Below are 26,025 nucleotides of genomic sequence, written 5' to 3'. Positions count from 1 at the left end.
AATAGTTGTAGTAGCTGTAGGAGTGGGCGATATTGAAATAAAATCCACTGTTTCATTGATGCTCTTTGCTAAAACGTGCCTGTAAATGTCATATTTGATGTTGAAATATTGGTAATGGTGAATGGACTCAAGGCAGAAATACCCCTCTCTTACTGACAGACAGTTTGTTTTGGGTTTTTTGTCATGTCTACAGCCTTTTTTAAACAAATATACTTGCAATGTATTTTAGGGCTGTATGAATCTGATACTGGTATCGGATATTGGCATCGGTACTGATAAATTAGCTGAATCGATATTGGCTTCCAAATAAATATAGATGTTCTGGTTGGACATATAAATTGATGTAATATACTGTGCTGTTTTCTGGTTGTAGTTGGACAAGAAAGTCTCATAATGTTTGACCTTTTATTTAGACAAAGTTCTTCTGTCGTTAATTGAGAGATAACAGTTACACACACATATTTGGATCAGATTTGTCTTATTTTATTTTTGCTTAAAGGAAATGCTATTTTCAGTCTCTGCGCAGTATGGATTGACATCAGCAGATAAGTTATAAGAAGTTATAATATTGAAATCAGTATTGGAAATGAAACAGCTGGATTGGTGCATCTCTAATTTTGCATACACCTTGAAAAACATTGTGGTATTATACAATTTTAAATATATATCCAACATTTTACTCAAACATCCAGGTTACACACGGCCCTATTTAGCCCCTACACTTCATAGTCGGGTCATTTTGATGAACACATGTCGTAGTCCTGATTTATGCTATCATTCGGGCACAATTTAATCTTTGTTTGGTAGTACGATAATCTTAATTCCTTGGTTTAGTCTTGAAATAATCCTTAATGGCTCATTGTCATCTTTGTACAATTTCACTTTCTAGTTGCGCAACAATTCATGTGACAACAATTCATCCCAAACACTAACACTTGCCTTTGCTTTTCACCTTAAAATGATTGGATAATTTTGGACTGAAGTACCCTCTGCTATCCCACTCCACCATTTCAGCCCACAACAGCAGGTCAACAGATGTGTCTCTCCTCTCGGTTTGCTCTTAAATTTGGATGAGGCTCCTGGGACGTGTGGAGGTGCCAGTGTTTTTGATACAGAAATACCCTGTTGTTTACAAGTCACTTTGTCAGAGTAGCACCCAAATCTCCATCACTATAATGATTTCTTTTCAAATTACGTTTTCAGGGCCAGCAAGCGTACTCACTCCTTTTCTAATTTAACCAAATGTAATTAAGGTGATTGCAATGCATTATGGGTTATTCTTGTAAGCAGAGCACAATTGTTCAATGATGTAATCTGGAGGAGTAAACAAAAGACAGAAAGAAGATGCCAAAAATAGCCACAGTAATTCACTTTGAACTACACACATGGTAATTAGCTTCCCATTGGTAACAGATTAAAAGGCTCGTATTAGGCTATTTTCTGATCCGTGTTATAATGTTGTTTCCTCATAAAAAACATACCTGGGAGCTGTGTTTTGTGTTTTGTTTCATTCACAAATTTAACACACAACCCCTGCATCTGTAGGCTGAGTTCTTCTCTCCAACCGAAAACACTCTGTTCCACCTTGTGATGTCATGTGGTAATACAGGAAGTGCTCTACTGTGTTTTTAAACTCCGTACACCTTCACTTGAATCATCTGGATGATTTCAGCCCTGGAATTGCCAATCTCTATAGACGTAAAGGTAAAATGTAGCTGTTAACTTGAAAACTACCACTTCGTGACATCACAAGGTGGAACAGAGTGTTTTGAGCTTTGGAGATGTAGAAAGTCTAATAACGCAGGATTACTCAAACATGTGTGAATGAAACAAAACACAACTCCTGGTATGTTTTTGAGGAGGTACCAGCATTGTAACATGTCTAAAAGCTCATAAGTGTCAATTTTGTGAAATATAGGACCTTTAAACGAGTATATATAAATCCTACTAAAATGTGGGGTTGGTTTTAGTCTCGTTAATGAAGTCCTGTCTCGCAATTTCAAATACCCGTAATGGTTTAGTCTGGGTGTACTTAGGACGGGTGTTTATCAGGGCCACGAAATGAGTTGCAATCAAACTGAAATTGCGTTTTGAATGTTCACAATTAGCAAAATCCCAAAGGCTGCAATCATTTAATCAACGCAATTTCTTTTGAACCAGCTAAATATTTTGTCTATGTTATTTGAATGACTGGCTAACCTTGCTCTTACTTTGCACATCTAAAAACAGGTTCTGAAATCAGGGCTGAGCAGTCTGACCAAAAAGTCACGATCACGATTTTTTTCTGTCATATTTATCAATCTTGACTTTTAATGTGGCTTTTCTTATTGAAAAACAAGTTGCGTTTTTATATAGTGCTTTTCTACCTTCAAGACACTCAAAACGCTTTACATCAAAGAACCACTCACCCGTTAATACATCAGTGTACGCACACACTAGGGGTGAGGCGGGTTAAGTGTCTTGCCCAAAGCCACAACGACAGCATTCATCTGTGTTAGGTTAGCAGTTCATATTTCAGTTTTCTTTCAGCCTGTGTTGTCTGCTGTGAATTGAATCTGATTTAAAACATTAAGCACATAAAATCTCCCAGTCTTTTGCAGTTAAGAACATGGTTTAGTCCAACTTCCTGGTTCATACTTGGCTGAGCTCTGGCTTTTTTTAAATTCCTGATGCATTTCTTCTTTAGAAATGGATAATTTGTTGATGTTTATTTCTCATTTCTGGTTTAGTTTCACCAATTTCATCACACTAAACAGGTTAAACATGTACAGGGTCAAAGTGCCAGGTATTTGCTCTGTAAATCCCTCTAAAATTGGGGGTTAATCCATATCCCAGATGTGTGACACGCAGGCACAGAAAAGGGGGCGTGGCAACTGAGGCTGTTGCCCGGGACAACTCAGCCTCAGCCAATCACATGCGTGTATTAGATTTGTCATAGAAACAGTTGCATGGCACCGGGAACCGTGTAGTATTTTGGCAGGACAGTCCTGGTCAGCGGGCTTAGTCCTGACCCAGAGAGGCAGGCCAGTCAAAACAAGGTCACTCAGAAATGAACATTGTACTGCATGTAAGAAAGAATTGTAAACATTATAAAAATCTAACTTTCAGCAACTCCAACTCTAAGGGTTATAGTTTGACAGGAAAAGAAATGACAAGCGGAAAGGATTGTCATAAATTAGACATAAACCAAAAGTCAAATTTTAATATCTGTTCTCTTTTCAAACCCAAATCTGACTAAATTTTTCAATCCAATAAGGTCATTTGAAATCATGTGACTATTTAAGCAATCTAATGTAATCTGTTTTAATACTATGGTCGTTTCATTTCCTCTACTACTCTCTCAACTGTCCCTCTACTGCATACTCCCCTTGTGTCCTTGTGCAAGACATGTCACCTGCCTAGCCTGCGTTTAAAGATGCACTATGTGATTTTTCTGGCAAATGGTCCATCATCAGTTTGGCTTTAAACTCCATGGTAGTTAGCAGCTGTAGCCACCAATTCAAGCATTTTGAAACTGTACGAACACCTGTAATTGAATAAATGCATGATAGATATGTATAATGCCATTTTGTAAAACATTCCAGCAATAACATCTCCATGAAGACAAGCAGATGGCAGATCATCAACCAAAAAGTTAAAAAGTGCACCTTTAAAACTCGACTTTTCCGAGCTTTTAACCATGTTATAGTTGTTTCCCCTTCTCATTTACCCTCGTGAAGTTGTATGCGTAGTGATTTGTGCATGTCTGAGCAATCTGTAATCGCTTCTTTTCAAGACGCCATATTGCCAATCAGCCCCCGTTTTCACCTCCACCGGTACACGCCCACTGCTCTGTACTTACTTCCTTCTTCAATTTTATTTTTTAAATTAATGATACACATAGGTTTCTGCATTTTGGTACAAATGTAAAAAAAAAAAAATCTGCTACTCGCTAGTGTCCATCAGACGGGTTGCACGGCTCTTTGTTGTGTTGACGTTTACGCTGACGTCAGCTCCTATTGGGCACGCAGACGTCCGCGTACTTGCTATGTTATTAAGTTATTTCAGATGAATATAGCGATTTAAAATGTGCAAATTATAACATAACAATCGACAGATGTCACAGATTATAACTATATAGCAGACGCACGCACAATAGCTCTTCTTTAAGTGGGTAACGTTGATTAAGTTAAAATGCTTTGGGAATTAGAATAAATCCTCTTTTTGCAACACAATAAAACTAATATCCAAGCTGCTGATGTCACACTCAGGAAATCTATCATTACATTCAGTCCAGCTCAATACTTACAGTTACACAGCTCACTGTCTCAGAAGGTAACTACAGGACAAGGTCACAGTGCACAGGTGTACCAGTGCTACTGTCATAAGCTCCCTGTGTGCAGCCTTCTGACATAACGACATCCCAGACCAGACAAAATAGCACTCACACAATATGACGGATTACATAACGCTGTCGCAGTCACCTCAGCGAGTGGGCACCGCAAATGCTTAGATTTTCAACCCACCATCACAACCAGAACAACTGAAAGAAGTGGAACAGAGTGACCTTGGTGAGGATCTGTGCAGTTGAAACACAGCAACCCCCAGAGCTGAAGTAATAGACGATTTTGGGATGCGTTGACATATGGTGATGTATGGGCTCTGCGTGAGCTACGCCTCATCACCTGACCAGAGCAACAGGAACAATACTGTACTATAGGGTTTCAATATGGCTGTTAATATCAAGCCTCAACGTTGTGACCTTAAGCAAGAAGATCGTTTTATATCTGTATGAGCAGTAGTGTTGTCATGAGAATGTGATTTTCAACATAAAATAATATTACTTTCTTTTATATTACCATGTGGCCTTATTTCTGTGTAATCCCTCAGGTAGTTTTCTATAGTGGTCCATGGTTAAATAGTAGGCTAAGTGGTCTCAAGCAGGTCATCCTAACCTTGTTTTATCAGCACGATGCTTTACCTAGATTTAAAGCCACAGTATGTAACTTTATTTCATTTTGATTGTGTACCTTTGCCTATAATATAGCATAAAACAGTTATATGTCCATGGAGAATGTTCTGAAATATGGTTTTAACTGTCTTTTTCCACAGAATCGTGCAGATGACGTAACTTCTGGCCGTTGTTTATGTTACATTAAATAACTTTTGAAGAGCAGTCCTGCATTTTGGTTCCTCCTTCTGTGTAAAACGTGGCAGTGTACCTTTAAAAAGCACATCATTACATTTCCTGATATATAACCGTATTCACAAACTAGCCAGTGCTAATAAAGCTAGCATAAAAAAGCATGCATACAACACTAGCGGCCTCATATTTTGTAGCTTGCAGTTGCCTCCTACAGAATGCAATTATCGTCACCGCAGTTGATAACAATATGAGTCTATGTTTGTACTAATGATACAGGGCCAAAGAAAATCATAGATGTGATTCGAAGAGCCGGACAGGACGGCTCTTCTGTGGTGCGTGGGAAGCAGAAACCATCACTAAACACCCATGTCTGCAGCTCTCACAATAGGAGGAGGATATGAAGAGACAGAAGTGAAAAGTAAACAAGTTGACATAATGAAATCAGAGTAATGTTTATTAGTACAGATTCGCCGGGTTTGGCGTTAGATCTGGTTTGTTACATGTAAATTTGTAGTTTTTTCCCATTTTTAATGCCAATTTAGCTAGCAACAGTAACTAGCAATGGTAGCAATATATTTTTTCAGTCGATATTGATATTTACATCGCTGTTGCTGTGGCTGATAACCGATATTTGCCAGAAAATTGAAGTACAGTTGTAGTAAAGTTCATAATATACTGTCTTTTCATGATGACAATGTAAATAGCTACATCTTTCATTGCTCCTCCATTTCTATTATAATTCATTAATGTTTTTAAAGTGAGATCAAACTATCGGCACACAGAGATTAGAGCAGGTTAGAAATAAATATCTGTGCTCAATGTCAGGGAATTTTTTGATACTGGACTGTTACAATGAATAGGATACATAAAACACTTTTTTAAATAGATATATCACTGTTACTGATCTTACCAGTGGCATTTTTATTCAGTTTTGTTTATAACATAGCACAGCAGCTTTGGTTTGGGGCAGGGCTCTAGACTAAAGCTCACCAAACTATCTCGTATCTGACGCAAACTGCACTCACAAGACTACACCTGCAAGCAAGTTCAAGCAAAAACAACGATTTATGCAGAAAAAAGTACTACAAAGCACTCCTATTTATATAAAGACTTTTGAATCATGAGTTTAATCTGCCTTGTTGCATATAAATACCAAAAAATACCAAATCTTCAGCTAACTCACGCACTCACTTCTCCTTTCTGCTGTTGTCCCATATAAATCCTTATAATCTCAACCGATAAATCGACAAAACGACTACAGCCCTACTTTTGGGGTAAACATCATTTTTTCCCTGGTTTTGTCCTTCTGGTTCAGACTTTTTTGTTTTCTGAACTGGTTTAAAAAGCAAATTGAATAGACTAGAGACTTTCTATTTTGTACTACATCTGCCATTCAACTAAATAATAAAAGACGTACCATGCCAACAGGCTAACACGTTACTATTATTCATTGTTAAAAGGCAAAACAAACAAACCATATACATAAATAAGACATGAGAGAGCGCTTTCTGTTTTCGACTGGAACGGACCCTTCAAGCCAGCCTGTGACGTGAACAATGCCGCTATTGCTATTTTTACTAACAGTAGGAGACTTGTGACAAAGGAGGGAAAAAAGGAGCGAAGGAGATAGGATGAACAAACAAGGGGTCTAGTGTGAAGTCAACTCTGAGTGCAGTTGCTATTTTTGCCAGTTTTGACACAGCAACACATGGAGTGAAAGGGCTTCCAACTGCTACCATAGCTTTAATTATGGGCAAAAAACTGAGGAAAATATGTGCTAAAAATGGCACTTCCTGTTGGAGAGAGACCTCAACTGATAAATGGTACTTGACGATAGGAATGTAGTGTAATGCCAGAAATCATGATTTTTTTTTATTATTATTTATGATTATTCAACACTGAAATCCTTAATTAACTTGCATACACAGTGTCTCCTAATCACTGTTCTTATGAAATCAAACTTTCTGAATGATAAATTAATGTTTTTCAAAATGATGGCCACATTTTATACGCCGCTGTTTCGTCTTCAAGACACTCAAAGCGCTTTGCATCAAGGAACCACTCACCCATTCACACACACATTCATACACCAGTGTACACAGACGCTGGGGTGAGGTGGGTTAAGTGTTTTGCTTAAGGACACAACAACAGTAATCACCTGTGGGAGCTAGAATCGCACCGCCAACCTGTGGGTCAGTTGATCTCACCGCTCTACTGATCAAAAATGTTGTAATTCGAGAACAGGATTCAAAACGCCAACCTTCAGATCAATGGACAAACACTCTACCAACTAAGCTACAGATGAATAGGATGGTTGCCATAGTGATAAACAATTTTAAAATGAAATACGTCTTTGGAAAACATGACATGAGTGAACTGAAATTACTTATTTTTTGCTGAAAATTCTCCAGCAGTCATTGGTTTTCAGCTCTTACCAAAAGTTCCAAATATAATCTGACATCTTGACATCCTTACTCCAAAGCAATCATGTTTCACTTCGTCCAATCACTTTCAAGAACTCAAGAGGTCCATTATTTTTCCGGCTTAACGGCTGAACACAGATGGACTAGACTTCAGATTGGCCGGTTAGCCTTAGTCCTGGGGTTGTGTGGATGTTAGCTAAGCAGAATTGATTTGTTGACAGAGCTTCGTGTTCGTGTCACTCCTCTCGATTTACATTGAATTAATGACTAAATAGAATCAAGCTAAACCCAGTTAGCTCAATAGCATGAGAAAAAGACACTAGACATGGTTTAGAGATCAAGAGCCCAGTAAAGAACAGTTATGGAAATTAAACTAAATATCATCTAACCAGACTTGAAATACAAATATTCAACTTTCAACTCAAGTATAGGGCACCACCATAGACTGTGTAAAGACGTAGAGCGTGACATCACCCATAGCATTCGGCTCCAGTCAAATGAAGCTCATCAAGGCGAGCACTTATAACGACGAATTTGGAGCCGAGTTCCACTATTTGAATTCCAGCCGCGAGTATCATAGCAACCAAAGAGCCAATCAGGAGCGAGGTTGTTGAAGGTAACACCCCTCCCCGTCCGCACCACTGGTTTAGCAACACTGTCAATCAAACCTGTTGCTAACACTAGTGGGAGCGACCTTGGGCAAAGAAGGCGTCTGATTTGTTTGTTATTAATGTTCATATCTCGATTCACAGACAAAACAGACAAATCAAAACACCAGGATCATGTAGAGCAGGTTAATATGAACATTTTACGACCAAAATGACGAGCCTGACAGCAGCAGTTACAGAGCGAGTTTCAATAGAAAGTCAATGGCGTCCCCAGCTCCCGATGCTCACTTCCTGTCTGGAATGTGGCGGCTAGCAGGTTATCTAAGTCCATTTAAACATACAGTTTACGGTCAACACTGCAAATATGGTTGTATTTTTGCTACAGTTTAGAGTTTAGGTCAAATCTTGGCGAAAATGGCTTTGGCACATCATCGATAAAGACGCCATGTTGTCAAAAGCTGACACGGTTATAACATGGAGGATAGACGGCCCCCATGTTGTGCTTCTTGACAAGTTGTAATGTTGACATCTGTATTCCCACATCCTGTCTCCTTTAAGACTTGGGGATAATACAGTAGCGTGACATTTGAGCTGCATATTTTGACCCCGCCTATTTGACCTTGCCCGTCGTCCCTCCCTCTCTCTACTCCACACCCGCCCCTGCACCCATCTCCATAACAAAGACTACAGTGATAAGTGTGAAGAGCCCAGTGGGAGGGCCATTCTCTGACTATGGCCACACAAAATGCAACAGCAATGAATTATGGGATTTTTATCACACCAACGCTTCTTCCTGGTATCTGATCTCCCCGGGACCACGTCAGCCTTTGTTTTGCCTCCTTTTCTCACAATGCATGAAGTCAACAGTGAAAGTAGGCATTAATTAACAAAGAGCAATTTCAACAAGTCTGTCATAAGGTTATGGTTATGGCAGATTGTCAAAAAAGTGATATTATCGTGAAATTTTTTTTGAAGATATGTAAAATTTAAATATACAGAATACAGTTTATAATAAAAGTGCTGATTAAAAATTAAGGTATAAAGTGAATTTCTGTAGCTTTGTGGGCAATTTTACAGGTAAAAATCTAAGAAATATGAAGAAAAAAATATAAAAGTACAAGAATATTCACAATTTGTTCAGTTTTTTTTTTTTAAGATGGGAACATAAACATGATAGACATAATACATTATTTGCTGATAAAAGCAATAGGGCTTGATACATTTAATAAAACACCAACCTGTTGTAACTTACATTTTACACTTAATATTCTTTGATTAAATAAAGCTTTTTTATTATATGCATCGTTTCATCACAACTTACACTGCGAAATTACAACAGAATAAGTACGGTGTTCACCACGAGCTTGCTACCTCATAAAATGAAGTCCCCACCCCCTCATAACATTATTGACAAGTCATTAGTCAACCAGCTGGTGCCTGTGTTTTGTTTGTTTTTTATTTTGCGTTTTCGCCCTCATCTGTCCTCCGCTATTTCCCACTTACATAACATACAACATTAAAGAACCAAGGAATCGTTTAGTCTGAGCAAGCATCAGTCTCCAGTACCAGAGTTTGTGTCTAAATCAAATATTCAGCCTCTCCTTTTATTACAGTCAGAACTCTATTAATGCATGCTTATAGTGAAACATTAAAGTAACGCTATGTAACTTGTTTTATGCCATTCTAATGATGGTTATAAGACAGGAACGAGGTCTTTTAGCTGTTTTGCTTCACGAAAATGGAATACACTTTAAGGAAATGCAAAACTGGATACTTTGGAGACACAATCGCATTTTAATAATCTGGTAACAAACTTTTACACACACCTGCTCCTGTTTTTAATGTTTTATATCGAGTTGTATAGCTGTTTGTTTTGTTTTTCTGCTTGTATTGTATTTTAAACTGAGCAACCATGAAAAAGAGAGCCCAAGTGCTCTTAATAGGTTCCCCTGTATAAATAAAGACAAAGAAACAAAATAAAGAAAAAAGAAAAGAACAGCATTTCCGTGCCAACCTAATAAGAGTCAGTTTTGTGGAGATGAAAGCCCGCTCATGGTTACGCCGCATGTTTTTGTAAGTTTTTCAGTGCAATAAATGCAACCAAAAACAAAAAAACGCTTCTGTTTTTAGCTAAATAGTTATACACTGGGGCTTTTGGTATATGTGCAGCAGATGAAATAAAAACAGCCTTAAAAAAAATGATGTAAACGCTTCACTGATGACGCAGTTTGTTCCTCAGACACATTTTAATGTTTTTGTTATACCCAAAGAACTCAATACCTGATTAAAGTGTATTTTTGTATCTGAAATTAACAAATTATCTTCCTGTATAGCGCTTTTTGTCCTAATCACTTCAGCAGAATAAAGCTAGCACTATTCTCCTTGCCGTTGCCATGGACAGGAGAAATGTCATAATTAGCCGAGCCGTGACGCACATCGAAGTCTGGATATATGTGTGAATGAGGCTTGACAGGAATTAGTCTTATCAGCTGTCAATCATGTTCCCAATACACCCCTCCCCGAAGACCCCCCGCCATCTTGTTTTTTATCACAAGCGCACTACAGACTTATAAGAGGTCAAAGGTTACGTTTACTCCCAGGCCACTTAAACTTCAGCTTAATTATACTTCAAAAGACATGTGCTAATCCTGGGTTAGAATAAATAATAGAAAACAGGAAGTGGTGGTGACAGTGGGGTTTGGAGGTGAAAAGGCAAGTTTAGGCGCATTTGTTAAGCGGTAGCAGATTTCATTTCTACTTTAAATGTAAATACTTATATAGAAATAAGAGTCTGGATGGCATCAATGTAAAATGAAAATAGAAATAGAAAAATAACTGTATTAATCTTACAATAATCAGCATTTAAAGGCACTGTACCTGATTTTGTTTCATCTATTTTAGCTAAATTTGTCTTGCTCCAGTACAGATATATTCTATAAGTAGCTCTTGAGGTCAAAATAAGTTCACTTTGTGCCATTTGCATCTATTTAAAGTGTTTTATTGTGATTAGCATGTTAGTTGTTGTTAGATACCATCACGTCAAAACTCCACTCTGGTCTCTGAGTGTTGTGTGTTGTGTCACTTATAAACTCATTGTGGTGAATAATTAGAATACTCGGAATGAATAAGGTTAAGAAATAACTTTGGACCATTGCAAACCGTTTAAAAGGGAACTAGTTCTGTTTTTCACATTTTTAAGACAGCAGGAATCAGGTACAGGACCCTTAATAAGACAATTATAGATAATCAATTCTATAGATTAACTACTAACTAATAAAAATCCCAGAATTTAAAGCTATGGCAGGATTCAGACTTGCACACACATCACATATTAACCCAGAACTAGAACAGGACCAAACAACTAAATTAGAATGAAACCAGGACACGGTGTTAACACAAGCTTAGTAATTAAGTTATACAAAACCACTTTAAAAGTATCATATGAAGATATGCATAAAATATATCCATTCTTCCTCAGTTCTGATTAGGATTATTGTCATTGTGCAAAGAAACATCACGATTTAATCATTTTTGAGACCATGACAACATAACAACAGTGTAATCTTGAAAATTCCCGGTTATCCTTGGCATTCCTATAACTTTGTCCCAGGGATTTCACTGAAGTTCGCTCCAGTGAGAGCGCCAGTGTGGAGTTTGGTGTCATTCATCGGCTCGACTTCAGTGGAGCGGCTCAGATCGGACGCTGCTCTCCACATGATTACTCTCCCAGCATGCACTCCGACACTCTGTATCAACTCTGCCTTGTCCACAACCTCCTCTCCTCTTTTCACTGCCATAGACACTTAAATCACATATGCACAGTCCTCATACAGCCCCAACAGACCCTAAAATCACATTACTTACTTACTTACATATATTAACTTCTTACTTTTTAAATGCATATGCAGAAATGGCGTATGTCCATCCACTTATTTAGATTTTCTTGCTGGATCTATTATTCATTCACCTAAAATTGTCCTATTCAAATTTAATTTTACTAGTGTTTTTATGGGACTATAATGTGTAATAGGGCTACTTGGCAAGCTCATTTTTTCCTTTGGGTCATTATGGTGTATTAAAGTCTAAGGCTTCATTAAGGTTAGGGCCTGGTTTGAATCCTGATGTAGTCCACTTAGTCAACTCCTGACTGTTCTGTTATAGTCCAGGTTTAGTTCTGGGTTTATTCCAAATTTAGTCCCAATTTGGATATAGTCAGTGAGTTTCCAAGCATGTAGCCTAAATCTAAATGCTTTTGTGTACTTGCTATTGTATTAATAAAGATCAGTGGTGGAATGTAACAAAGTAAAAGTACTGTAGTGTACATACGTAAAACAATTTAGGCATCTGTACTTTACTTAAGTACATTTTAAAGTGGATAGTTTTTACTTTTCACTACATTTGAGAGCAGGTATGTGTACTTTCTACTCCACTACATTTTTTAACTGGACTGAAAAGTAAAGTAAGAAGTATTTTTCATTACTGTGTGAGACCTGCTGAAAAGTCTGAGGGGTTTACTTTTATCAACTTCAAAATTTGAGCAAACAAAACTGCAAATAAAACTAGCTAGAAAAAAAACATCTGATTCAATTGTTTCTAGTGAAAAAAAATGCAGCACAAATCTGTATCAAAATCACAACGTTTGAAGCTTCAGTATCGATCTCAAAATCAGCACAAAATACTTCAATACTTTAACTTAAGTAGATTTTTTCACGTGATACTTTTACTTGAGCACTTTCTTGCGCCAGTATCTGTACATTTCCTGTTTTTCTTCGACCGCTGATAGAGATAAAAGGACATCTAATTGTCTAGTCTCTGTCGTCATCAGTCTCCTAGCATTATTTACATTGCAGATTCCAGTGCATTATGGCTGGTGTACACAGATAGGGCCAGCTGCTTTGGCTGGAATGCGGAGCCATCCATTAGCAACTGGCTACTGTGAAGGGAGCGTGTTAGTGGTGTTGATACAGGGCAGAATCGAAATGTCAGCATCATCCTGACACTGGCAGAGGCACAGCGAGTTCATAAAAACAGCTGACAACAGAGAGACTATGCTACATCACAACAGATTAGCCCCCTAAGGATGCAGCAGAAATCCATCACAGTAGAGCAGAATTGTAGTTATTGCAAGATTAGCCAATGCAATATCTGTATTAAACACCATAGTCTTTCATTATGATATAGAGAGGGACCTTAAAATGAAAGTAAAATGTAGGCCTGTCACGTCCTATTTGGGGTCATTTTGTTGTAATGCGATAAGATTTGAGATGTGGTAGGGTGAATAAGTCCTTTGTATTGGTACATTCGGCTGTTTATTTGTTGCAGCTCAGCTTTTAATGAAACAGTCTATTTAAAAATGGTTTACTGGGATTATGTTGCATTATTTAAATCTTAATTAGTGGCATAAAGTGGTTTCAGTATTACCGTTTATCGCATTATATAGAGGTTCAAATGTTGTTATCATGACAGGTTTACAAATATGATATTCTTGTAACTAAAAGTGAGGAAAGGTTTGAAATTTAGGATAAGTTTTGACTAAAGGCATATTATTGTTTACATTTAAAGGTGGACTATGTAACTTTTCTGCTGGAGAGTCCACCATGTGCTTGGAGTCTCCATGAAGTTATTGCTGTGCCTGAAATGTTCCACAGTATTAAACTTAAATATCCACCCGTTTTCTTCTGTTTATCCCACATGTGTCAAACTCAAGACCTGGGGGCCAAATGTGGCCCTCCACATCATTTTATGTGGCCCTCGACATGGTAAATTAAAAGGTATGATGGTCTTACCATGTAATTTTGTCAAGAGATATATATGTGGAAGAGATGCCCTTCCACAAATCTTACCTGTAACCTGGACCCGCTTGTCTCCGTATAATGCCATACTATGGAATATTTCAGGTAAAGTGATAACACTTTCTCAAAGACAAGAAGGTGGCAAACCCTCAAGCAAAAAAGTTACTTAATGCAGCTTTAATTTTACTTGCATGAATATAATGTAGACAAAATAATGTTATTACAATACACAGCACTGCATATAATGTCTCTCTCTTCTCGTTTCAAGCAGCCTTCACACACACACCTATTATTGCACTGGTATTACTACATGGTTTCAGGACATACCTTGATGGGCTCAGTGCTGAAGCGGATTTTTCTGGATGGCGGTGGCTCTTCTTCTGCAGGTAGTCCAGTGATCTCTACACAGCTGGACTCTGGTTCGTACCGGTCATCCTCCTCATCCTCGTCCGCCTGACTCCCCCCAAAGTCCTCCCCCACGGCGCTGTATGTGCTGATATCCACTGATTCCTGTCCCGAAGGCTCATCTGGGACCCTCCTGTCCTCTCCCCCCTCCGTGTCCCTCCTGGTCTCAGCCTCCGGCCTGAGGATGTCACTGGCCTTTGGAGAGCTGTGCGAGTCGTCTCCATTCTCCGACAGATGGGTGAAATTTTGTGTTGTGCTTTTAGGTTCTTGTTGTTCCTCCTCGACTTTGGCCTCGACTCCTGCGTCTGACACAGTCTTTTGTTTGCGTGGCTCTACGGACAGTTCAGGAGCTGCACTCTCGCGTCCATTGACACTCTCATATGGAGGTAGCACCTTCCCTCTTGGGGCCCGGGATGGAGCCTCTTGGCCCTTGTTTGTCTCCTCCTCCCTGTTGCTGGATGCAAAGGTCGTAGCTCTCTTTGTGATTAATTTGGAGTTGAGGACCCCCACCTTGGCGCTGACTCCCCTGGAGGGCAGAGGAGGGGTGGAGGACAGGCGATGCAGGTTGTTTCTGAGTTCGGCCGCTCGCTCAAACACTGCACTGAGCTGGCTCACTGTGGGGGATACAGCCTCACTAGTGTCCAGACTGTCCAGAGACTCTGTGCTGCCATTGAAGCGGGACACGTCCAGGCGGCCGTCCTGGTACCCCGCGCCCTTGTCTGACTTCAGCAGGACCCTGGTTGTCACCAGCTTGTCCTGTTTCTCCTGCTGCTGCTGCTCAAAGATGCGCCTTGTCTCCTGCAGTTTGGAGTAGCTGGGTGAGGAGGCCCGCGCGTGCCCGTTCTCTGGTTTCACATCAAACTTATTGACTCGATCAGACACTGTGGACCCCAGCTTCAACAATGCGCTGTGGTCCACGTTCTCGTTGAGGCTCCCGGCTCTGGGCAAGGACACTCGCCCCGGCTTCTCGATGCTCTTATCCTCTCCTTCTGCCTCCGCCGCCGGGGAGGTGGTCTGCATCTGTTGGAACATGTTCTTTATACGGTGCACGTTGGAGCCGTACCTGCGCCCACGGGGGCCCTCCTGCACGTCCCCGTTGGATGCATTGTCTTTGACGGGTTTGAGGGCCTGCATCCCCGCTTCGTACGCGTTCCGGTGCGGGGATGGGCTCCTGAGCGTGGAGCCGGCGCTCTTGGAGGTGGACTCGGTCTTCATCATGGTCAGTCGTGCGTCACCGTCAACGGATGCTCAGCGACGGCATGTCTCCTTTGACGACTCCCGGTGTGGCGGTGCAGGTCTGCGGAGATGCACCGAGCGGCGGCAGAGAGGAGAGCGAGGAGGCGCCCAGACTAAACCGGCAGATGGAGAGAAACAAAAACAACAGATCGTATTATAGGCCGCCTGCACCCGCTGCAATCCTGGTCCAATGCAAGGGTGAAAGTGAGCACGATGCATCTGTCATTAGCCCGCAGTTACAATGATATAGGCTACATTACCAAGAGGCGCGGGCATTCACAGGGCTCATGAAATGTGTCGCACGGAAAGTAGAACAAAAACAAGCCGTGGATTTACCGCAGAGGACGACAGATTGCTTACGTTTAATCCCTTTTTACAGACAGCATCATTTTGATCTCTTGATTGTGGGAGCTGCAGATTTCTGGTCCTCCTCGCGGAGCGGCGGTTTGCTGCGGCTGCACCGAGGGGCGTCCGCGGGGTCCTAGCGCCGAGCCGGCCCCTCCCCCTTTACCCAACACTCACCAGGCCTGACTCCTGTGCAGTGAAAGCACCTCTTATTATCAATCAATAACAGGGACACATAAGCACACAGTCTCTTTGTTTAGTCCAGACCAGAAGGCAATAAAACAGACTATGCATCATGATATTAAACAGTATAAGTAATAGGACAAATGTGTTTATTTATCCAGGAAGGAAACTCGAAAAACATCTTTTAAGGATGATTTGACCTATTTCATTATTAACTGTGCTCAAAAATGTTTGTATTGATTTACATTAATACTTTACAACTGCTCAATAGCAACTATAGCAGGATGTCTAAAACCATCAGGTAACAGAGTGAGCCCAATCCACCAGTGCTGAATTAAAATAGGCGTAGAATAGGCCTATAGTTAGTCGTTTTATATATAGATCAAAATAGTCTCATATTTAAAAAGTGCAGTTATTGTTTTCAGCCTATAGCAAATCATTAGAGAAAGAGAAAGGCACTGTTAGTTCTATAAGCGTCCGTGTGTGTAACAGGTGGTAGAGTTCATTCAAAAGCCCGGGCAACACTGGATTAGAGTTATACAGATTATGGGGCACACAGCCAAAATTGTCTACAAACTGGACAGATTGTGCTTTTACTATCTCTAAAACTTACCACATTACTGAACCTCATATGTTTCTACCCAAAGCTAACGTCTTTTTTCCAGTTCACAGTAGATCAATGCACCTGCCTGTAACCTACCTCAACCCTTAAATGTAATATTGTGAGTCTTTTATTATTTTATTTTTCCATTAAAAGTCCTATGTTATGCAAAATTGACTCTTGTGAGCTTTTAGCCATGTTAAAATGTTGTTACCTGATCAAACACACCTGGGGTCGGGTTTTGTTTCATTCACACTTGTCTGAGTAATGTAACAATTAGTTTGTCTATATCTCCAAACCTCAAGATGCTCTGTTCCACCTTGTGATGTCATGAAGCGGTAGTTTTCAATTTAACAGCTACATTTTACCTTTTATTTAGTAGAGATTGCAGATTCCAGGGTTGAAATTATCCAAACGATTCTAGTGAGTTTTAAAACACCTTTGAGCACTTCCTGTATTTCCGGATGATTTCACAAGGTGGAACAGAGTATTTTCTGTTTGAGAGAGGAACTCAGCCTAAATATGCATGATCTGTGTGTTAAACATGTGTGAATGAAACAAAACACAACTTCAGGCATTGTTGTGATGAGGAAACAACATTATAATATAGATCAGAAAATAGAGAAATATGAGCCCTTTAAATAATCCACATATTTATTTAGTTGCATATTAGTTTTTATATTTTTGCCATTACAACACAAGCATACTCATATTAATAAATCAAGTGTTGCCCTCCACTGATTTTGGTGGCGTGTGTGAAAGAGGTAGGCGCTAGGACCGAGCAGACGTCACGTACGTCAAACCGATTTGACCAATGACATCCGTGTGTGCAGACTCAATGCTGCTTCCTGCACTCTGCATCTGGGCTTATAGATGCATTAAACATTAGCAAAACAGGTAGATCAACACCTTTTAAACCGTTTTCAATTGTAATTTTGATGTTTTGCGAAATCACATGCACTGGCAGGCCACATTTTTTAATTAATATGCCTATAATGTGGTTATGCAATTATAATTACTTTGTTGCAAACCATTGTAGAAGTAGTTTTGACAAAATGCTAAGTGCAGCAGTCACGTTCCCTGCAGTGGTTAAGAAGCTCATAGGGAATTAGCTTGACTTGAGTGTCAGAATAATTTTAAGTAGCTTCTTCCCTGAGTCTCAGGGGGACAGAGAGTGTGCACAAGTTCAAATAGATCTTCTGACACTGAGGCAAAATCAATGGCTTTTCAAGACTGTGAACAAATTATAAAAGCTCACATTAAAAAGTGCCATGTTGGTGCTATGCTTGAATCCAATAATGCAACACAATGTTTTTATCTTAAAATATTACATTTATAGAGAATTGTGTCTGTATTGTAAAAACAGAATTTTGTGATAAAAATATACTCTTCTGGGGGTTTAAAAATCAGGAACCCAAAGTTTAAACCCACAGTACGAGACTTTTTATACAAAAATAGAATCAAATTTTGGTTGCGTTCATTGTTCTTCAAAACACCTTACTCTGAGTGGACTTACATTTCACATATTGTTTCTAATCTTCCAGAGTATGGAATGAAACCTGTGAGGTGACATTGCACCTCCAAAAAAGTTATATACTGTTTCTTTATGTACATTACAACTGCATATGGGTATGTATGGACAAATACTAATACATAATTCAATAAACAAATAACAGTGTATTCCAGATGACACGTTCAACAGCCCTGTGAGACAGCCGTGTGAACTAGAGTCCAGCTTTGGGATATGAGCATGTTTAAGATGTGAAATCTTTGTGTTGGAAATTCCCCATAGCTCTCAGACGTCATTCAAGGTCAAAATCTCAGTGTTTTTGTTACAAACCCGACAAACCATGATTATCAGTTCAGTGATATGAAACTGATGTTTCTTCTGCTTTCTTAAAGCTCCACTCACTGCAGCTTTGTGGATTTTTTGTGTCATTATAGGCTATATCAATTATATCAATTATTATTAATGAATGTATTAATTATTAATTGCATTATTTATTGTTTTGTCTATCCTGTCATTAATTCAATGCATTTTATTTAAAACGTACTTCTTATTTCAGTACTCAAGTAGCTATTTCTCCAAATTTTGACTAATTTACCCATGGTAAATGGTCTCATTTTTATATAGCACTTGTCCACCACCTTCAAGGCACTCAAAGCACTTTACATCAAGGAATCACTCACCCATTCACACACACACACACACACACACACACACACACACACACCCCACACACCAACACACACACACACACACCCCCACACACACACACACACACACACACCCCACACCCCTACACACACCAACACACACACACACACACATACTCATACACAAGGGTGGGTTAAGTGTCTTGCCCATGGACACAATGACAGCATTCATCTGTGGGAGCTGGAATCACACTGCCAACCTGTGGGTCAGAGGATCTGCTCCTCTACCAATGATGTTTAAGTCGAGAGCAGTATTCAAACCGCCAGCCATCATGTCCATTTGTGTTCACATATATGTCTCAGTTAAATAATGGAAACATTTGGGCATTTCCTTAGAATATACACATAAACAAACTGTATTTTAGGGTATAAGGTGTAAGAGGTGAAAATGTTCTAATCATGTTTTAGTCAACTCTTACACCTTTCCTTTAAATATAAGATCGTCTCTTATAGACTTACCAATATTTTTACCCAAGCAAGAGTGCTGTTACTTTAAACAAAACAGAAGTAAAATGGTGGTTTACTGCAGTATAACTTCTTCTAAAAATACTTAAGTAAATACAACTCATTAAAAGTAACTGCTAACCTTTGATCAGTTTATTCATTTCTGGTCTCACCATTATACATGTCTTAATATAATTAAAGGAAATAACATACATTCTATTGACAGATGTTAGCCACATATAACTTTACCATGTTTTTTGAATGAATGCAGAGACCCCAGACAGTGTGCCGGATGTTATGAGGTGAGTTGGTCAAAAATAGCTGCGACGTGTCATTTGTGGAGACCAAGCCCCGCTCCTCTTGGCCCTGTCAATCACAGCACAAAACAAGATGGCAGAACGGAGGAGCTGGTTCTTCTTCTTCATAGGCAAGTTTATGTTCAAATTCCTTGTGCATAGTGAGAAAAAATGAGGTAAAATTGTTGACACTGAAAATTGCTTTGCTTACATTCTGCTTACATGTGCATAACAATAACTAAGGGTCTACAGCCTTCTCAAATGCTTTACTCTCCAGTACTAGGTCGTAAATATTTGACTCTCCACCCGTGATTGAAGGAAACCAGAACTAAACTTTAACTTAACCAGGGCTAACATTCAAAAACAAAATATAAATAGTTTTCACAAAGTTGTCTGAGTATTGCCAGAAGAAGCCTATGTAACTGCAGTCAATACACAATATAGAAAAAACTATCTTAACTTTTAATGTGACTGATGTGAATAATTCATCCAATGTTTATTTGTTTTCCAGCCTGTGCTGTCAGTGTTTGGGGGGCCAAAGCAGAGTTTAAGTTCACTGTCCCTGTGGGAAAGTTATTTACATATGAACTCATGAGAGAGACTTTCCAGAATGACTTTGAGCCTTTATCCAAACTTTACGGTAATCTATTCTTGTCCTCCCTCCTATTATGAAATTCCATTGTGCAGATTCATAACTACTGTCCCTTCTTCTTCTTCTGCTGCTGCTTTTGCCTTTTCTGCTTCTTCCTCCTCTTCTTCTGCTTCTTCTTCTTCTGCTTCTTTCTTTTCTTCGGCTTCTGCTTCTTCTGCTTTTGCTCTTCTTCTGCTTCTTCTCTTCTTCTGTTTCTTCTCTTCTTCTACTACTTCTTCTTCTCCTTCTTCTACTTCTGCTTCTTCTTCTTCTTCTTCTGCTTCTTTCTCTCCTTCGGCTTCTGCTTCTTCTTCTACTTTTGCTCTTCTTCTGCTTCTTCTCTTCTTCTGTTTCTTCTCTTCTCCTTCTTCTTCTCCTTCTTCTACTTCTGTTTCTTCTTCTTCTGCTTCTTTCTCTCCTTCGGCTTCTGCTTCTTCTTCTGCTTTTGCTACTTCTTCTTCTGCTGCTTTTGCTACTTCTTCTTCTGCTTCTTCTTTTTCACCTCCTCCTCCTCCTTCTTCTTCTTCTCCTCCTCCTCCTCTTCCTCCTCCTCCTCCTCCTCACAGCTGGTAACTTGTATGATGACCCCATAATATTTAAGTGCAAGTTGCAGAACTTTCCCGACCTCCCCGAGTGGATAAGGTTCACTCAGAGACATCCATATGATAATGGGTTTCTCTATGGTACACCCATGGTTCCTGGCAAAAGTATCATTGAGGTAAGTCTAGTCCAAAATGTGGATGGGATTTCCCTGTTGCTAAAATTTCACATTGACAAGAATAGAGGTAATTTGAGGTGCAGACTTAATTGCAGCGTTTAGTAACCACAACCGTTTTTGAGGCATGTGTTTCAATGCATTATGGGAAATGTAGGAAAACACAGTCTGTCTATAATATTAAAGGGAGGTAATGTTTCCCGAAGTATAAAATGCTGTTTGATTTGACAGGTTTGGGCTGTAAACAAAAGGAGCTATCAAACTACAAGGCAAATTGTTGTTATCAAAGCTGTGGAAGGTAAGAATAATTTCACTTTTTTGACTTAAAAAGATGGAAAATATAGAAATTGTCCAATAAGGATTTTAAAAATACAAACATCTGATATTTGTCTTGCTGCTGTTGTAGCCATTAATCAATATTAGCAGATATCAATACTTTGAAAATCCATAGCAAGGCCCACACGTCTATGTTAGACTGGGGTGGCTAAGAGATAATTATATTTTAACCAATTAACCAATTAATATCAGTTAAATGTCTATGAACCTCCAATATCACTGATACTTGTATTAGAGCCGATATATCACTCAACCTTACAAAATGTACTTTTAACAGTTCATCTTTCATCCTTTTTGCATGTTTTTGAGTTTTATTTTAAAATATAAATGATTTCACTTGAGAATACTGTACTATACTGTACACTACTTGTATGATCACAGATACTAATATTGGAGCCAATATCTCACCCAACTTTTAGAGGGTTTATTTTAAAATATAAATGGTTTGATTTGAGTGCACTGTTTGTCTGTCACCACTGATCATTTGTCCTTCAGAGAAGATCCTGCCTTATCAAGCAGAGTTCTTCATTAAGCTGCGGGAGATTGAGAAGGTGCTGCCCCCTGCTGTTCAGAGTGAGATAAAGGCTGACCTGCAGAGACTGTGGAACACTGAGGCTTTGGAGATCGTGAACATCACTAATGCCCTGGACAGAGGGGGCAGAGTGCCCCTCCCTCTGGCAGGACACTTTGAAGGGTAACTTAGTGACAGTACATCTGGGCCTTTATAATAATAAACTTAAAAATCTTACAGATAGTTGTTCAAAGATTATTTGAAACAGTTACTTATGTACTGTTAAACTTATAGATCTAGAACAGACTTTTAGGAGTTAGTTTAATGACAGAACGTTTTAAACAAATGTAAATTTTGCAAATGTAAATGTTGTAAATGTTAATATATATATATATATATATATATATATATATATATATATATATATATATATATATATATATATATATATATATATATATATATATATATATATATATATATATATATATATATATATATATATATATATAAATGTATTAACATTATCAGTTAACATTTACAAAGCTTTGTAGAGGCTATCTGCAAAATGAGGATCTATTGCATACATTTCCCAACCAATACCATTTATTATTTATTTATTAATTTTCCTTCACTGACTGTTATCTTGTGTATGTGTGTTGTTTTCAGCGTGTATGTGAAAGTGGGCTCGGAGCAGTACTTCTCAAACTGTCTCCTTAAGGTGCTGAATCCGGAGCACTCCAGACAGTGCAGTGGAGCCGACAAAGGGGCCAAAGTCAAAGTCCCAGGAGAATGTAACTTCTGCAGTATCCCTAGCAACTGCATCACCTGGTGCAAGACGCAGCTGGTAATGCCACATTTCGTGCAGGCTCCAAAGCAACAAACTGGGATTAAAGACTAATCAACTTTATTTCCTACTAAACTTTGTATACAAGTGTATGGTAAGATATTATCACAGCCAAAGCTGCACTGGGGCAGACTAACAGAAGCAAGGCTGCCAATCTGCGCCATCGGCCCCTCTGATCACCACCAACACTCATACACACACTGTGTTCATACTAGGCAATGTGGGTGAAGTGTCTTGCCTAAGGATGACAATTTTTGCCACTGGCACCCCACTGTGACACCTGGAATTCCCAGTGGTCTCCCATCCAACTACTAACCAGGCCCGGCTTTGCTTGGCTTCTGAAATTTTATGAGATCAAGCTTTGACAAGCCGGTACGGTCAGTTATAAAGAGCATCAAACATCTGTCCTAACTTGGGACGGTCCAAGCACAGCCACTAATTTGCAGCACATGTCTCTCAAACATGTGTCCTCTCATTTTCTGTATCATTCATGTTTGCTTTGGAATGAACAAACCACGCTTTTCTCTGAGTGGTTTGTCAGTCACGGCCATTGGAAATCATGAAAATTAAAGAAATGTAGAAATAAAGTTCACCTAAAGGTCAGGCTGAAATAAAGTTTTAGAACCCCTGCATTCAAGATACTATTCTCTCTGTTCTTTGTTCCTCTAGTTTGACCTGTCCAACCCGACGCCTGCCCCTCCCGCCCCCACCATGGGATCCGGGATCATGGAGGAGGGGGGAGACTTCGACCCCCCTGAGTCCCCCCCCAGCAGAGACTATTTCCCGGACTACATTGTGACTGTAATCGTGCCTCTTATCATTGCCATTGTGCTGTGTGTGCTGCTGGCGTATGTTATGTTCTGCAGACGGGAGGGAGTGTAAGTAATGCTATTTAAGTTAGACAATACATAGAAATACTAAACTAACATGTGACTAAATCTTTCTTTTAATATATTCAGGTCCAAAAGGAACGCAAAGACAAACCAGTAAGTCATTATTTTTATGTTTCTATGTAGTTACGTATCCAAGTAAAACAATGTAATCCTAACAGTAAATGAAAACTTCAGTTGTGCAGTTTAAATACTAGTGCATCTTTGTATCATATAGATCAAGTTTACACAAGGGAGGGCTGTGCATGCTGGGACAAGGGCCTTTTTTGCCGCTTGCAGATTTAATTGAAACTGTTTTACATTTTAATGCAAATACAATAATGTTTTTTTGTTTTTTTTCCAGATTTCAGCTGTACCATCACCACACCATTCACGATAACGCAGATGAGCTGAGAAACATGGCAGCAGATCGCAGTGGACCCCCGCCTCTGTCCACTCTGCCCATGTTTAACTACAGGACGGGCGAGAGAGCCCCCCCTTTACAGTCCGACAGCATCCCCCTCATCCTCGCCCAGCAGTGAGTACTCGCTTGGGGTCAGTAGCATTTATATATTTACTGATTCACATTTGGTTTAACTTTTGTTTTGTTTTTTTCAGAGAGCCCCACAGTGACCCACAGCCCAGATAAAGCTACATATATTGATTTTACTGTTTTAATTTGAGAAAGTAGTCAGTGGAAATAAACCTAAAGCAGCAATGACCCAATGTGCAATAATACGCTAATATTCTTATGTAATAATGTTGTGTATTTATGCGGAAATGATTTGCAGTGACAGCTATTATGAAAGCATTTTTGTGTTTTAAATCGTACATACTGGTAGTTATGGAGCTCAACAGTGATTTCCCATTCACTTTTCTCATAGACTTCTGGATAAAATGTATATTAAACGCTTAATAGTTTGCTCGGGGATAATCAGCTATATGGCAACTAACAACAACAAGACCTATAATTGTATTTAAGATTTGTTTTTGAAACTTTACAGCAAACTTCCTAAAACATTTCAGATAATCTTGCATTTTAAACTGCCTTTTTGAACTTAAAACAACCACGTTATGGATATTAGTGTGTAGCAGGTTAGTCTTTGAACTTGTTATATATGAATTTATGAATCTTTCAAAAAGTCTATGGGAAAAATTATTGGGTTCAATTTACTCTGCTGTAAATTCTGGTATTTTTATGGCATTAACTGAACAAAAGTAATTTATTGTACATGTAATTGTTTAAAAAATAATTATAGTTGGTGGTGAATAAAATGAATTTGTTTTTAAGACTTTGCCATATTTACATCATGATAGTAAAGGTCTCCACTTACTTCTCTCCTGGGATATTATCTGGAATGTTCCACAGTATGGCACTTAACTTAACTGAGCAGCTGACGCCACCATACCAGTTGCAAGTCAGATCTGTGGAGAGGCGGACCCGCAAACAGCAATAATGCGAGTTTGTCAAGATATTTTTGAGCAATAAAAACACATGCAGTTGTATAAAAGCAAAAGAAAATACATTTCTCGAATATTCCAAGAATGCTGAACACTCCACCATAAAAGTTATGTACCTGTCCTTTAAATATAAACATAATCTTACCTTATCCTTAATGTGCTGGTGCTGCAGAATACATCCACCAGGTGTCACTGTAGCGTCTGGAAACAAAACAGCACACATCTCTCCACTCATCCTCATATTCCAATATATAACCTTTTTGTGTGAATTTTTCCATAATTTAGCTTAATTAATATACTTAAATGTGTTTTTATAGCCTAGATTAATCTCTGGGCCTGTTTTCACTGCATATGGCAAATTTCAGGGCAACTATTGTGGAACGCATAGGTCTATATTGGGCCCCACTAATACAATATATAAATGTGTATGTGTCAAATGCGCTTAAGTCATAATGTTGTTGGGGTTTTTTTAAGTTTCACAACAGTTGCACACAGGACAGTGAAAACTTAGTAGACCACTTCACATGCTTTATTTCAGCACCCAAAATAATTAAAAACATCTCGATTTATTATACATGTACAAAATAAGTACAGAATCTCTCTTTAAAACCATGAAAGTGGGTCTGCTTCAAATTTCTTTTTTTCTAGAAACCCTTCGAGAAAAGACATCAAGAAACAAACATTAACAACATGGAGAGATGTGTGCAAGATATTTTAGTGAGAATTTCCACAGTGGTACAACAGACAAGATGCGGGTAAGAAAGTTAAAGAGTTTTAAACCAGGGATGAGTTGCTGTATCTACAAATATATACGATGCATGCTTTACACCTTTGCATAGGACCTCCATTATCAAACCAACACGTCAGAAGAGAAAATTGCACTGCATAGACAACAAAAAGTCAAATTTATAGCACCATGTTTTGCAGGCATTAGTGGAAATAGTAATAGAAACCCACTGTCAGATATAGGCTGGTCTGAG

At 38.9% G+C, this 26,025-nt stretch overlaps 2 protein-coding genes across 2 annotated transcripts in view; one reads left to right on the top strand and one right to left on the bottom strand.

Moving 5' to 3' along the window:
• Positions 1–16,013, bottom strand: part of ppp1r9bb (protein phosphatase 1, regulatory subunit 9Bb) — a 58,049-nt gene extending 42,036 nt beyond the window's left edge. Inside the window, exons 1-2 of the mRNA XM_033984907.2 lie at positions 15,950–16,013; positions 14,276–15,702 (exon numbers count right to left, since the gene is read on the bottom strand). Coding sequence (XP_033840798.1) covers positions 14,276–15,571 — 1,296 coding nt within the window. The 5' untranslated portion in view covers positions 15,572–15,702; positions 15,950–16,013. The remainder of the gene's footprint in view (positions 1–14,275; positions 15,703–15,949) is intronic.
• Positions 16,014–19,679: 3,666 nt separating this feature from the next.
• sgca (sarcoglycan, alpha) lies at positions 19,680–26,010 on the top strand. Its single transcript, XM_033984929.2, has 10 exons — positions 19,680–19,806; positions 20,187–20,315; positions 20,873–21,024; positions 21,253–21,319; positions 21,853–22,051; positions 22,538–22,715; positions 23,385–23,593; positions 23,675–23,701; positions 23,949–24,122; positions 24,203–26,010. The coding sequence occupies exons 1-10, from the start codon at positions 19,770–19,772 to the stop codon at positions 24,231–24,233; spliced, it is 1,203 nt and encodes a 400-aa protein (XP_033840820.1). The 5' UTR covers positions 19,680–19,769; the 3' UTR covers positions 24,234–26,010.
• Positions 26,011–26,025: the final 15 nt, after the last annotated feature.

Source organism: Periophthalmus magnuspinnatus, chromosome 19, assembly GCF_009829125.3.
Source record: "Periophthalmus magnuspinnatus isolate fPerMag1 chromosome 19, fPerMag1.2.pri, whole genome shotgun sequence".
Classification (NCBI taxonomy): Eukaryota; Metazoa; Chordata; class Actinopteri; order Gobiiformes; family Gobiidae; genus Periophthalmus; species Periophthalmus magnuspinnatus.
This window is presented reverse-complemented; position numbering and strand designations above follow the sequence as displayed.

Excerpts from the sequence above, each read along its gene's own strand:
- sgca (XM_033984929.2), top strand. The coding sequence starts at position 19,770 with ATGGCAGAACGGAGGAGCTGGTTCTTCTTCTTCATAG. Across the intron at positions 20,316-20,872 it reads GCCTTTATCCAAACTTTACG|CTGGTAACTTGTATGATGAC; the intron begins GTAATCTATTCT and ends TCCTCCTCACAG. Across the intron at positions 21,320-21,852 it reads TGTTATCAAAGCTGTGGAAG|AGAAGATCCTGCCTTATCAA; the intron begins GTAAGAATAATT and ends TTTGTCCTTCAG.